General features: G+C 36.2%; 1 protein-coding gene across 2 annotated transcripts in view; it reads right to left on the reverse strand.

Annotated features, from left to right (window-relative positions):
- Positions 1 to 15208, reverse strand: part of LOC115209315 (aldehyde dehydrogenase, dimeric NADP-preferring) — a 65088-nt gene that overhangs the window by 25813 nt on the left and 24067 nt on the right. For both annotated transcript variants that reach the window (XR_004998364.1, XM_029777658.2), the window contains exons 4-9: positions 12663 to 12798; positions 12360 to 12445; positions 9468 to 9631; positions 4513 to 4639; positions 3417 to 3520; positions 925 to 1051 (exon numbers count right to left, since the gene is read on the reverse strand). Coding sequence is in view for 1 of the 2 variants with exons in the window: in XM_029777658.2 (XP_029633518.1) it covers positions 925 to 1051; positions 3417 to 3520; positions 4513 to 4639; positions 9468 to 9631; positions 12360 to 12445; positions 12663 to 12798 (744 nt within the window). In the remaining variant the exon portion in view is untranslated. The remainder of the gene's footprint in view (positions 1 to 924; positions 1052 to 3416; positions 3521 to 4512; positions 4640 to 9467; positions 9632 to 12359; positions 12446 to 12662; positions 12799 to 15208) is intronic.

Here is a 15208-nt window from a genome sequence, read left to right on the forward strand (position 1 = left end):
GTGGTTTTGTAATATGTTCTTAACTGAGATTGTGATTAGCTGTGGTACATATGTTTTGTTTTATGAGCTTTTTAATAATTAATTACATTATTAGGATGAAAGGATAAAGATCCTTCCCTAGTCATATAGATTCATAAGGGCCGGTTTCCTAGTTTCCATGGCATATATATTCCCCACCTGGATGGGATGCTGGTCCATCACAGGATTACTCACTTTTGTCAGCTGAGTGGACTGGAGAAATATGAAATGAAGTGTTTTATTCAAGAACTCAGTGTATCACCTAGTCCAGGAATTGAAACCACAATTTTACAATCATGAGTCTAACATCTAATCACTAAGCCACTTGCCTCCACACAAAAAATATGCTATTAGTAAAATCAGATGTAAATTCACCCAGTTGTATCAAAGCTGTAATAAAATTAAGCAAAACTGATCAGGAAAATCAAGTAAAATGAACAGTAAAATCAAGAATTATACCTGGTGAACAATCATTTGTTTTTATACTGCAATGATGAAGCATATATATGTACTTTGTACTTTTTAGATTGAATGAGCTTGAAAGTATTATTAAATGATTGCTGCAGGGTCAGTCTAGTGTGTTGTTAATGTTCCATGAAATGTATTGTTGCAATGATTGTATTGGCTAGAGAATGCAGCAATCATTAACAGTGATTCTGATATATCTCAGGGCTATATTTAACATTTTTATCACCATCATCATTTAACATCCAGCTTCCATACTGGTAAGGAGTGGACATGCTTGTGTTTCTACTTCGGCATGGTTTCTAAGGCTGAAAATCTTTTACAATGCCAAACATTTTACAGAAAGTAAGTGGTTGATGTGTGAGTACATGTGAGAGTATAGCCTGTGATAGTATAGAGAGTGTTATTACTTCATAGTAAAGGTGAATGTTTAATACTAACCTCTTCTTGCATTAGAGGATCATCTGGGGTGATATCAGTCAGAATCGTTGGAGTTATCAGTAGACTTTCTTCACAAAATTCCCCACCAAATGCAGGTTTTCGGTTTCCCACAAGTTCCTTCAAATGTCTAGAATGGAATAATTATTTTGAATCCAAAAATGACGATGTGTAATGTAGAGTATAATGCTTCTTTACTTAATCTTGAATAAGTTGAGTTTGTGGTTTATTCACTTATGTAAATTTGATTACATTTAAATTAACAACATTGCTGTGAGAAATATCTCCCAACTTCTACAGATGTCATTTTTTTATGACATAATTGTCAATTTCAGAAAAAGTGAAGAAAAAAGAGGAAATAGAAACTGAGGGTAGAAGGGGGGAGAGAGAGAGAGAAGGGGAGAGAAGAGGAGAGGAAGTGGGCGAGATACATATGGAAAAAGACGGATAGATAGCCAATCCCACCTATTTTTTCCAGCAACTTCTGCTGTGGCTACATGGAATTGATTGTGTAGTCCCTTCTTGTGTAATTTTTCTTTATGTCCTTTTTGTACTTCTTTCTTTGTTTTCCCTTTTTTCTCTGCTCTCAATACTCCCTTGTTCCTAACTGTCACTAGCAGGGTTTCCTTACTTTGGGCTAGGTATCTCATTAAGATTTGAGTTTGAGAGCTTAATAATATCATTATTATTATTGTTATTATTATTATTGAGTGAGAGAGCAGTTCATGCCATCAAAGTGACACTGGGGTAAAATATACGAAGCCCAATATACCCATCATGACTACCCGTCTGATAAGGGTACACCAGGCACATGCATCACAACCATATGTGCGCGACATGGTGATCTCATATCAAGATAAACAGCACATGACCTTGCAGGTGGGGCCCAGTTAGAATTTTCTTCAGGTTGAGTAGCCCATCCCGCTCAAAAGGTCCCTGAATAAGGGTTGTTTAAGGATGTTGAAAGAACCACTCATGTTTCCAGAGGTGAATTATTCAAACCCCAAAGAATCCCTCTCAACACATGGCTATGATGCTCCCCCACTACTTCTGCTCATGATCAGAGATGCACATATCGTCAGCCACTAAGGGACATGCTCAACTGGTTAAGGCCAAACAACTGACAAGCAAATCTGTGGTATTGAGCAGAATATTTGCTATAGCCCATCTTTTATACCAAGACAAAACAATGTATATGATAACACTTCCAATCAGTTAAGATCAGAAGCCATGAGAGCCACTGCCTGGTTATTATTATTATTATTATTATTATTATTATTATTATTATCATTATTATTATTATTATTATTATTATGAAGGCAGTGAGCTGGCAGAATCATTAGCATGCCAGAAGAAATGTTTAGCAGCATTTTGTCCACCTTGACATTCTGAGTTCAAATTCCACCAAGGTCAACTTTGCCTTTCATCCTTTCGGGGCTGATAAATTAAGTACCAGTGAAGCACTCGGGTTGATGTGATTGACTAGTCCTCTCCCTCCAAAATTTCAGGCCTTGTGCTTTTATAGAAAGGATTATTAATATTATTATTATTCAGGTGGGAAGCTAGCAGACTCGTTAGCATGCTGGACAAAATGCTTAGAGGCATTTCTTCCTGTTCTTTACATTTTCAGTTCAAATTCCACCAAGGCTGACTTTACCTTTCATCTTTTTGGGGTCAATAAATTAAGTACCAGTAAAACACTGGGGTTCATGTAATCGATTAGTCCAATGAGTCCAAGTACTGCATTGTCCTCCAATGTCTGCTTTGGCATGGATGTCCTTCCTTATGCCAAGCACTTTACAGCATTTAAAAACAAATTGTTTTCTTTGGCCAGAGGATTCTGAACATTTTCCTGAGGCAGTGATTGAGGCTGGTTTTTATATGCCTCCAAATCTCAACCCCATACAAACAGAACTGACTTCGCACTTGTATTGAAGATGCAGAATAAAGTGTTCCTGGAAATGAGTCTCAACTTCCAGATGTTGCTCTGTAGGTGGAATGCAACCTCACAATTTGCTAATCTTGGCCTTCATATTAGTGTTGTGTTATCTGTTTGGTCAAGGATGATGCCTAAATATGAGCTTGTCATTTTCTCAGCTGGGTTACCCTTAATATGTACAGGCTCTATGATGGTAGTTCTGAGATCATAACCTTGTGTTACAATGATCACATCAATTTGTACAAATATTTCACTGAGATTAATTGTCTTCTCTTGCATCTAGCACAGACAGTGAGACAACAGCAAAAGGTCATTCCTGTACAAAGCATCTAACTCTGTTAGAATCTGCATATGTTTATGAAACAATTGCACCAATAATATCCAAATCCATAATAGATACCCTGACATGTAGTTCTGTAATGTTAATAAAATTATTACATAATTATAAAAAGCAGAAAGTAAGAATTTTAGATGACAACAAAGGAGACAAAATAAGAAGGGGGTGAAAAGAAAAGAAAATAATAACAACAAAATATAATATTGGCTTCATAATTACTGGAAATGCTTTTTATGAATGATGCGTCCATAGTCCTTCGTTTCATGTATTGAATCACTATAAAACATTTCAAAAGCTTCAATCAACTTTTCAACAAATGGTCCCTGAAAGGAAGAATATCACAGTCAATTCCAGTTTTTAGGAGGAGGAGGATCATCATCATCAGCAGAATTTATTTATTTATTTATTTATTTATCTATTTATTTATTATCATTCTTCTTATCAGGGTAGTGAGCTGGCAGAATTGCTAGCATGCCAGATCAAATGCTTAGTGACAGTTTTTCTGACTCTATATGTAAGTTCAAATCTCATTAAGGGTAACTTTGCCTTTCATCTTTTTGAAGTCAATAAAATAAAGTACCAGTGAAGTACTGAGGTCAGAGTAATAGATTCTCTCCTCAGCATTTCTGGTCTTGTGCCAAAATTAGAAAGAAGAACTATTATCTTTATCAATTAATTTTAATATAGTGAAAATAACAGAACATTGCAATTCATTGCAGGCAGTGTATGTAAATGTGCATAAATACATACATATATAGGCACATGCACACATACATATGCATACAGACATATGCATACACACACCACACACACACACACACAAACACATATATACTATTATACTATTCTCTTATAATTATAAATTTGTTCCATCCATAGAAAGTGCTCTCTTTCGCCTTACGAGCTACAAGGTATATCCAACAGTTCTGGTGCCACAAAAAGCATCCAGTCAATTCTGTAAATAGCTGATAAATCAAATTGGGGACAAAACAAGAATATATATACAAATGTATTTATACATATCAACCAATGGGAAAGTTTCTATAAGCTCATTAAACTTGTTAGAAAAAGGAGCTAAATCTTTCAAATCCACACAATAATTTAAAAAAGGAAAGAGATTATGGATAAGATAGTTCGAGATAAAGTATGCTTGAAAAAAAAGACAAGATGGTCATATCTGGAATACATTTAATCACGAGTTTTATGTTTTAGGATTGGTATGAAATGAACAACAGCAATGACAAATGATATTTTGGGAAGTATTCCTTAAATTCCACGTGGTGTTATGTTAGAATGTTAATACAAATAATTGTACCTGTAGTTCCTTTGAACACATCACATAGTCTGGTGCAATACATATCTGGCCACAGTTAACAGTCTTCCCCCAAAGAATACGATTTGCTACATTCTGTAGGTTACAATCATCATCAATATAAGCTGGGCTGAAAAATAGAAAAATGACTAGCATGAAGTATTGGAGTAGAACATCATGGTTAATAATGATCTGGAGGGAAAAAATACTTGTAATAAGTAACTGGATGCAAAGAATACAGGCAGCAAGGGTTTTCAGTAATTTAGATAATGATGGTAAGTGGCAAGGGTGGAAGGGAGTAATATAGAGTATAAGGTCTTGAAAATAATAAGGGCCAGGACAATAAAATAATCTGTAATAAATGTTTAGCAGAGAGAAATCATCATCATCATCGTTTAATGCCTGTTTTCCATGCTGGCATAGGTTGGCTGGTTTGACTGAGGCCTGGATGCTCTTCCTCACTGGATGCTCTTCCTCACACCAACCACTCTGAGAATGTAGTGGGTGCTTTTTACGTGCCATTGGCACAGGAGCCAGTCAGGCGGTCCTGGCATCAATCACATTCAGATAGTGCTTTTTACATGTCGCCTGCACGGGAACCAGTCAGGAGGCAATGGCATCAACCACAGTTGGGTGGTGCTTTTTTTGTGTCACCGATACAGGAAACAGTCAGGTGGCCCTAGGTAATAAAGGTCTGGAGAAGAAATACAGGTAATAATGATCTGAAGAAGAAATACAGGTAATAAGAACCTGGAGAAGAAATACAGGTAACAAGGGTCTGGAGAAGAAATACGGGTAATAAGTCTGGAGAAGGTAAGACTATTTTGGTCGGTTGCTTGATACAACAGTCACCCACCTCTTATTTGCAATGCTTTAAACTTTTGCATATAAAGTTTTGCTTTTATCCCATGAGGTTTCAGTGTAGTTAAAACTATTTAGTACAAGTGAATACAATGACCCAGTATTTGGCAATGATATAGTGTTAATAATGGATTCTGTTTTTGTTACTAAGCCAGTATGGAAAGAGAGGACTATAGTTGATTGACTCAACCTTAGTATATTACTGATACTAATTAATCACCATGGGATAAAAAGTTGACTGTGATGAGATTTGAATACAGAACATCAAGAGAAGGAACTAAAAACTGTAAACCTTTTATTCTGAAACTCTACTGCTTTTGCTTAGAAAAGGAAAATTGATAGATTTACTCACAAAACACAAGGTAGTTTGTGCTAAACAAAATGAGTGAAGAAGGATGCATAATAATGCATAGACCTTTTGTTTTGCAATGAGAGGAGAGTGACTGTGTCTATGCTAATTATCAAGCATCAATTATCAGTATTTTAATCATAAATTACATATAATTGTCAATTATTAAGTATCAGCCATATTGAAGAAAGATATATCTCACACCTTGGTGTGATTTCATTCACAAATACAAAATTGTGTATTGTGTTTAAAATAGCAAACAAAATCAAGCAGAGTTATATGCCTTGATCAATTCAAAAATGCATTAGTAATAATTTGACTCCTTCCCTGTCCATGTTTTCTCTTCTTTGATCTGCAAAAGTTCAAGCTCAACATCATTCCTCACCTGTCTGAGAGGACTATGTCAACTGCACTGCTTCTTTTGACAAAGAAAAGAAAGAATCGCAGTAAAAGAATACAAAACATTTTCTATGACTCTCAGAAAGAGCATGGGAGGAGTTATAGATTGTAAATTTTTTTCATATATAAAGTGAATATATGCATGAATGTTCAAGTTGTGAGCTACAGTTTGCATGTATGTAGCTGGAATTTTTCATAAGGACATACCTTTTCAAGGAAAAACTCATGGGTTATGCAATATTTATTGAACTGTGTTCTTTTTAGTTTCTGACAGAAAAACTAATAATTATTGTGTCACCATGGACAGAAATATATGTTGGTAAAAGTTACTGATCAAAGTAACCCATTTAGAGTAATTTCATATACAAGGACAGTATCTTGAAAAAAAGTATATTTTCCAAGAAAATTTCTAAAAAAATGTAAAGTAAATTTTTATTTTAAACTCTGCATTTGTTTGTATCATTGCACATTTTTATGAAGCTCAACTCAAACCATCTTCTGAATGACTTCAATGCTACAATTATGAGTGAATCTACATTTCTCAACCAACTCAAGACTGTAAGCTTTTGACCCAAAATATAGTGAATTCATGTGATAGTCACTATCTTAGGTAATAATAAATAACAATTTCTCTTTCCAGCTCCATCCAATTACACCCTGTCTCTTTTCTAAAATGTGAGTTGTCATGCAGCTTATTTGCAGCGAAGAACCTGTTTTGCTCAGGCCCATCTTTCACACTTTTACTCATCATCTCCTAGCATGAAGCTGCTCCATCAGGGTTCATAGCATGATGATGACAACAATGATGATGAGGATGATGATGATGACAACAACGACAATGATGATGATGATGACAATGATGACAACGATGATGACGACAATGACGACGACAATGATGATATCGATAATGAAACGTGTGCAAGGCCAAGTACCGCTGCTGGTGAAAGTTTCTGCTATTCCACCACCTTCTAAGTCAGTAACTATACTTGCTGCTTTATTCCTGATGCAGCAGAAATAAGCAAGTCAAGTGATTCAGAGATTAAGCAATGATTAAAGATAATTCAGTTGACTGAACAGATCAAATTACTAATACCCAACTAGTAATGAAGGTTACTTACTGACCTGTTATGCTCAAGATGCTAACCTTGGTCTGATACTTAATATTCATGGCCTCCAATAACAGGAGGATGAATTGTATCATCATAATCTTTCATACAATCAGACTCATTATTTCAAACTATCATTTATTTTACTTTAGCATTTATCTCGCTCTTCTTGCTACTTCTGTGTGCAAATTCTGCTGAAATTACTTTACACATTCACATTCACATATATATATCTTTTATCTCTTACTTGTTTCAGTCATTAGACTGCAGCTGGGGCACTGCCTTGAAGAACTTTTAGTCAAATGAATTGACCCCAGTACATTTTTTAAAGCCTGGTACTTATTCTATTGGCCTCTTTTTGCTGAACTGCAAAGTTATGGGTAGGGGTGTAAACAAACGAACACTGGTGGGAGACAATAATAGACACACACACACACACACACACACACACACAATGGTCTTCTTTCAGTTTATGTCTACCAAATCCACTCACAAAGCTTTTGGTCAGTCTGAGGCTTTAGTAGAAGATGCTTGCCCAAGGTGCCATGCAGTGGGACTGAACCTGGAACCATGTGGTTAGGAAGCAAGCTTCTTACCACACAACCATACCTGTGTCTATATCTATATCTATATATATATTGATATATATTGTTTTAATGCTGGAACTCGAAGTAGATAAAACGATATATAATAGCATGTAGAATATTAGGTTAAAAAAAAACCTTGGATAGAAAAAGAATGTCAAAGGCTGCCCATTGAAACTCAAATTCACACCTTCTATGAACATAACAGAAGATGTGGGTTTATAACAACCCTTTGAGTTTTCTTTATACATTTTAGAAGCTCTTTTGTTACTTGAGAGAAATTACACATAGTTTTATCTACTTCGAGTTCCACTGATAAAATGATTTATTTCATACCTCTCAAAGTTTCTGGGCAAAAAATTCTTATAATGTAAACAACATACTATTCCTACTAAATGATGATGATGTATGTCATCATCATCATCATCCATTAATGTTCATCGAGTTTGCTTTTGATTTTGTCCATTTTGTCCATTTTCACTTGCCTCAACAGGTCTTCACAAGTAGAGTTATGTGTCCCAAGAAGGAAGGTATGCATAGGTGGACTGACTACATCCCAGGTAGTGGCCATGGGTTATGGCCTCACTTGTCCAGCCGGGTCTTCTCACGCACAGCATACTTCCAAAGGTCTCGGTCTCTGGTCATTTCCTCGGTGAGACCTAAAGAGCGAAGGTCGTTCCTCACCACCTCGTCCCAGATTTTCCTGGGTCTGCCTCTTCCACAGGTTCCCTCAACTGCCAGGGTGTGGCACTTTTTCACACAACTATCTTCATCCATTCTTACTATGTGTCCATACCAGCATAGACGTCTCTCTTGCACACCACATCTGATGCTTCTTAGGTCCAACTTTTCTCTCAAGGCACTTACACTCTGTCTGGTATGAACACTGACATTACACATCCAACGGAGTATACTGGCTTCATTTCTTGCAAGCTTACGCATATCCTCAGCAGTCACGGCCCATGTTTCACTGCCATGTAGCATGGCTGTTCGCACACATGCGTCATACAGTCTGCCTTTTACTCTGAGAGAGAGGCCTTTTGTCACCAGCAGAGGTAAGAGCTCTCTGAACTTTGCCCAGGCTATTCTTACTCTAGCAGTTACACTTTCGGCACATACACCCCCGCTACTGACTTGGTCACCTAGGTAATGGAAACTATCTATATCCGGAATTACAAAAGACCTCCAGCCATAGAAACAAAGCCAAAACACATGACTGAAACCCAATGAAGCTTTCCAACATGCCAGCTCTAGCCAAACAGTCCAACACATGCCAGCATGGAAAATGGACTTTAACCCTTTTGTTACCAACCCAGCTGAAACTGGCTCTGGCTCTGAGTACAAATGTCTTGTTTTCATAAATTATGAATTAAAATCTTCCACCAAACCTTAGTCACAATTTATGTTCCTAACACTAGCTGAATGATAGCTAAGTTATTTTACTAAATTCTTTGTTATATTTACAGTAATTGAATGAAACACAGCATCTTAAAATAAATACAGTAACGAAAGGGTTAAAGGATGATGATGATAATGATGATGATGACAATGACGACGATGATAATGACGATGATGATGGTGATGCACATTTATTGCTGAAAACAATAAAGAAGGATGAAAATAATAATGTTTTAAAATTTGTTTTCAGAAAAATCTTACCATTTACCACCCAATTCTAAAGTAACAGGGGTTAGATGTTCTGCTGCACTTTTCATGATAATTTTACCAACTCGACTACTACCAGTGTAGAATATATGATCGAATCGTTCTTGTAAAAGTTCCTGAGTTTCTGGAATTCCTCCATTGTAGACTTTAATGCAGTCCTAATGAAAGAGTATAAAAGTGATATATGTGTGATGTAATTGAAAAATTAACAGACTATAGTTGTTAGAAAAATTATTTATGTTTCTAAAAGTGCTATAAAAATATACGTATGGCAATTTTCAAGTCTAAAAATATAATTCTTTGCAATATGTAAAAACCACAAGAAATTTTTGTTCAATGCTCCAACATTCTTCCCTTCTTTTTTTTTTTTTTGTCATTCTGTATGGACTCATATTGGCTGTTACTGATCAGTGGCATATGGTAGTTGTTGTCATTGGGTGTGCTGCCACACTGAATAACATTAATATTGCTCAAATTAGGCATACAAACTGTGTATTTCTATTCAAAATGCGGTGTCCAAGATGTAAATAATATAAACTTAATTCAATTGGGATACAGCTATATGGCACTAAAGTAAACAAAATAAATAACACCCTATAAATTGCAAGCATTCTAAAATAAACCATAATTGTCTTATGCATTCACACTGAAGAATAAGAAAGCATATAATTTTGCTTGCTTAAATTACTTATATGCAAGTTCTATTCTATAAAGTGTTCAATAACCTCATCGTACAATGAGGCACTTTATTATTAGTTTTGAAAACAAATTAAGATCAAAGTAATATAATGATATTGATATTGCAAGAAAAAATTATTGTAAAAAAACGATAGCTTTACTTTAGGAATTTTGAATTAATTTAAACGTATAACTTCTCACCATGAAAACAAACATGTGACCATGCTGTCAAAGCTGTCACACACCCTTCACCATTAATTTTTTGCCATTCTCCCATTATCCTACAATATGCTTGGTACCATATCATGATACAACACACTGTGAGGTGTGCAGTGTTATTTTAGGACACCCACCACCAAATTTGAAGCAGAGGCAGAACAAAAGTTTTCCATCATGATTTGTGGTTAAACTAATGAGTAAGGTTAATATTTATAATGAATTTGTCACTTCCAATGAGTGTGCAGTGCACACCTAGCACACCCAGAATACACACACCTGTTACTGATGTCTTAAGGTATTCCTCTAACATCTATATGCATTGAATTATCTCTATATCAACTGTGTATTGTGTGTGTGCGTGTGTGTGTGTGTGTGTGTGTGTGTGTGTGTGTGTGTGTGTGTGTGTGTGCGTGCGTGTGTGTGTGTGTATTTGTTCATACACACATGTTCACATACACACAGACACATACTTTATGTAAGTTTGGATTAGATAAAGTCTGAGTGTATTCTTTAAGCAACACTCAATATGAACTGGTTATCTACCAGCTCATTCCAGGTTTTCCTGGGTCTGCCTTTTCCACAGGTTCCCTCCATTGTTAGGGTGTGATACCTCTTCACACAGCTGTCCTCATCCATAAGCAACACATGACCATACCAGCACAATCGTTTCTCTTGCACACCACATCTGATGCTTCTTATGTCCAAGTTTTCTCTCAGGGTACTTACACTGTTGGGTATGCACACTGACATTATGCATCCTGCAGAGCATACTAGCTTCATATCTTTCAAGCCTGTGCATATTCTCAGCAATCACAGCCCATGTTTCTCTGCTGTGTAGCATAGTGTTCGCACACATGCATCATACAGTCTACCTTTCACTCTGAGTGAGAGGCACTTTGTTATTAGCAGAGGTAGGAGCTCTCTGAACTTTGCCCAGGCTATTTTTATTTTAATAGCTACACTCTCAGAGTATCCACCCCCGCTACTGACTTGGTCACCTAGGTAACGGTAGTTATCAACTACCTATAGTTTTTCCCACTGGCATGTGATGAAATCTGTTTTCTGTACATCTTTGGTGTCTATTGCCCCTGTGCATCTGCCACACACAGAAACTATCTTCCCAGTTAACCTTCCTTTGATATTGCTGCACCTCTTACATGTCTATAGCTTACACTGGGTACATCAGCATAGAGGTGCTCCCAGGGACAGCCTATTTTAAATTCCTCTGTTATTACTTGGAGGACAATGATGAATAAGAGGGGGGTCAGGGGACTGATCCTTGGTGGAGCTCTTATTCTACCCGGAATTCTTCACTATATTCATTGCCAACCCTTACCTTACTGACAGCATCCTTGTACATGGCTTGTACAGCTCTCACCAACCACTCACCTATCTCTAGTTTCTGCATTGACCACCAGATAAGGTATCGGGGATCCCTGTCAAAGGCATTCTCCATGTCAATGAAAGCAAAGTACTGAGGTTTATCTTTGGCTAGGAATTTCTCCTGCAGCTGTCTTACCAGAAATATAAGCATCAGTGGTGCTTCTCTCTGGCACAAACCCAAACTGCATCTCATCTAAACTAACTCTTGCCCTAATTAATTATATATATGATTCTAGATGCTTCTACACATGATAAACTGCTACACCATGGAGAAACTGACAATTTTCATCATCAAAATTAGAAGCTTTTATCTGTGTTAATTGGTTTGTGTCTATACACTCAAAGAAGTTCAACTTCTACAATGAGAAAACTATATCTGTGTGTGTGTGTGTGTGTGTGTGTGTGTGTGAGTGAGTGAGTGAAAGGGCTCTCTTATATATGTACATGCGTGCACACACACACGTGCACACACACGTGCACACACACGTGCACACACACACGTGCACACACACACACACATACACACATAGCTAGAAAGTGTGTAAAATAATATTAAGATGAAATTTGAGAATAACTACTGTAAAATATATCAAAAGTCTTCCTTACTGAATCCAGATAATTGTGTAGGAGTCTTGTTATTACTTCAGCAGAATGAGGTGCCAACTCTGACGGTTTCACCACAGCACAGTTACCTACCAATTATAATTTCAAAGAAAAGTACAGAATATATTTATGTATACAAATATGCACATAGCTGCAAAAAAAAAAAAAAAAAAAAAACAGGTCACTGTCTACAGATTCAGTTTCTGTTTGGTTTAAAAAAATTTTTTTTTTGGTTTTTATTTATTTATTCTTTTTATTTTGCATAACTGCATAACTGAATTAAGCCATAAGTTTGTGAATACTCACCTGCAGCTATGGCACCGATCAAAGGTAGGATGCACAGCTGGAAGGGATAGTTCCAAGCGCCCATTATTAAAACAACACCCAAAGGTTCAGGTTTAACAAAACAGTCATCCATTATGTTTAATAAACCTCGATCAACCTGTGATTGAAGTAAGAAAGTGAAGGTTTTAAAGAAAAATTAAGATGTTTTACTCTAATGTAATGATGGGAATAAAAATTTGTTAAATTAACACAAAATCATGAATTTGGAAGGGAAATGCCCTTCCTACCAACTTTTTAAAAGAGTGTGTGAGGCACATATCTATAAATTTATGTATGTATATTCATTCATTCTAACATGTGTAGGACAGGAACTTATCAGAAGCAAAATTTGCTCTTCTTGTTGCTAATATATCAATGTATCATGTATCATCACCTTGATATACATATATATCTATATCTATATCTCTCTCTCTCTATATATATATATATATATATATTGGTAAAAACGTTAAGATAACAAAAGAAAGAAAGAGACCTCAATATTATGTAAATAGAGGATGGCCAGATAACTGAAAGATGGCGTTGTGGATTTCCACTTCGGCATCCGAAACTCAGAGTTTTATCTTGGCTATTGAATAATGGTAACATATTAATTTACAGATATATATGTAATATTATAACAATAATTAATTAATTAATTAATTATTGTTATAATAATATATAAAAAAACTGTTTGCATAAGTTTTTACCGAATATGGTTCTTTTCCATACCGAAACTACTTTGGTAAAATTTGTTAATTTATTAAATTAATAATTTTTTTACCCTATGTCTGTAATGAGTATATATATATATATATATATAGCAATTAAGGACAACTACTTAATAAGGAAAACTTAACAAGAAATTGTCAGGTAGATAGCGTGAAAACCTCATAAGAGAAAAAATTTCGAAAATAATTATTTCTTATTGAACATATTAATTTATATATAGAGGGCATTATACATATGTATGTATAATGCCCTCTATATATAAATTATATATATATATATATATATATACTTCTTCTTTTACTTGTTTCAGTCATTTGACTGCAGCCATGCTGGAATACCACCTTTAGTTGAGCAAATCAACCCCAGGACTTATTCTTTATAAGCCTAGTGCTTATTTTATTGGTCTCTTTTGCTGAACCGCTAAGTTATGGGGACATAAACGCACCAGCATCAGTTATCAAGCAATGCTGTGGGGACAAACACAGACACACAAACATACACACACACACACACACACACACACACACACACACACACACACACATATATATATACAATGGGCTTTTTACAGTTTCCATCTACCAAATTCACTCACAAGGATTTGGTCAGCCGAGGCTATAGCAGAAGACACTTGCCCAAGGTACCATGCAGTGGACTGAGCCTGGAACCATGTGGTTAGTAAGCAAGCTACTTACCACACAGTCACTCCTGCACCTATATATATATATATATATATGTAAGTCGTCTAAGAGTCCATAAGTCAAAATAAAAATGCACTCAAATAGCTGTCAATTGAGTGGGTATATTATCCGAAGTGTACAGTATTATATATCCATTACGACCAATCTTCGCGCTAGGGATTCAGTGAACTGTTATGTAGCAACCTGGTTATGTAACCCTGCACTCATCAGAGGTAGCCATTGTAGAATGAAATATTTCGACTGCTCTTATATATAAATGTATATCATCATCATCATCATCATCATTGTCATCATTGTCATCATCATCATTATCATTTAATGTCTGTTCTCCTTGCTGGCATGGGTTGGACGGTTTGACTAGGGCTGGTAAGCTGAGGGATTACACCAGATTCCAGTCTGATTTGGCATGGTTTCTACAGCTGGATGCCCTTGCTCATGCCAACCATTCTGAGAGTGTAATGGTGCTTTTACATGTCACTTTCACAACTGCAATTTCATTTGGCTTGATAAGTCTTCTTCTCAAGCATGGCATATTGCCAAAGGTCTCAGTCATTTGTCATTGCCTCCATGAGGCCCAACGCTTGAAAGGTGCTTTTTACATGTCACCAGCATTGGCTACATTGCTTCCAAGAGGCCTAATGCTCAAAAGGTGTTTTTTATGTGCCACCAGCACAGGCGCCAGTTATGTGATACTAGCATTGGACATGACTATGATTTCACTTGGCTTGATGGTTCTCCTCAAGCATGACATATTACCAAAGGTCTCAGTCACTAGTCATTGTCTCAGTGAGGACCAAAGTTTGAAGATCATGCTTCACCACCTCGTCTCATGTCTTCCTGGGTCTATCTCTACCACAGGTTCTCTCCACAGTTAGAAATTGGCACTTTTTAACACAACTATCCTCATCCATACACATTACATGACCGTACCAGTGCAGTCGTCTCTCTTGCACACCACATCTGCATATATATACACACACCAAGGTTCCTATTTTGATTCCAAGCAGTGACCTGAATGATAATAATAATGACATCGAAAAATATCTTAGCAATGAGAACCCAGGTTCTTGATATAGCCATTCTCCATGATAGATC

Source organism: Octopus sinensis, linkage group LG3 (assembly GCF_006345805.1).
Source record: "Octopus sinensis linkage group LG3, ASM634580v1, whole genome shotgun sequence".
Lineage (NCBI taxonomy): Eukaryota > Metazoa > Mollusca > Cephalopoda > Octopoda > Octopodidae > Octopus > Octopus sinensis.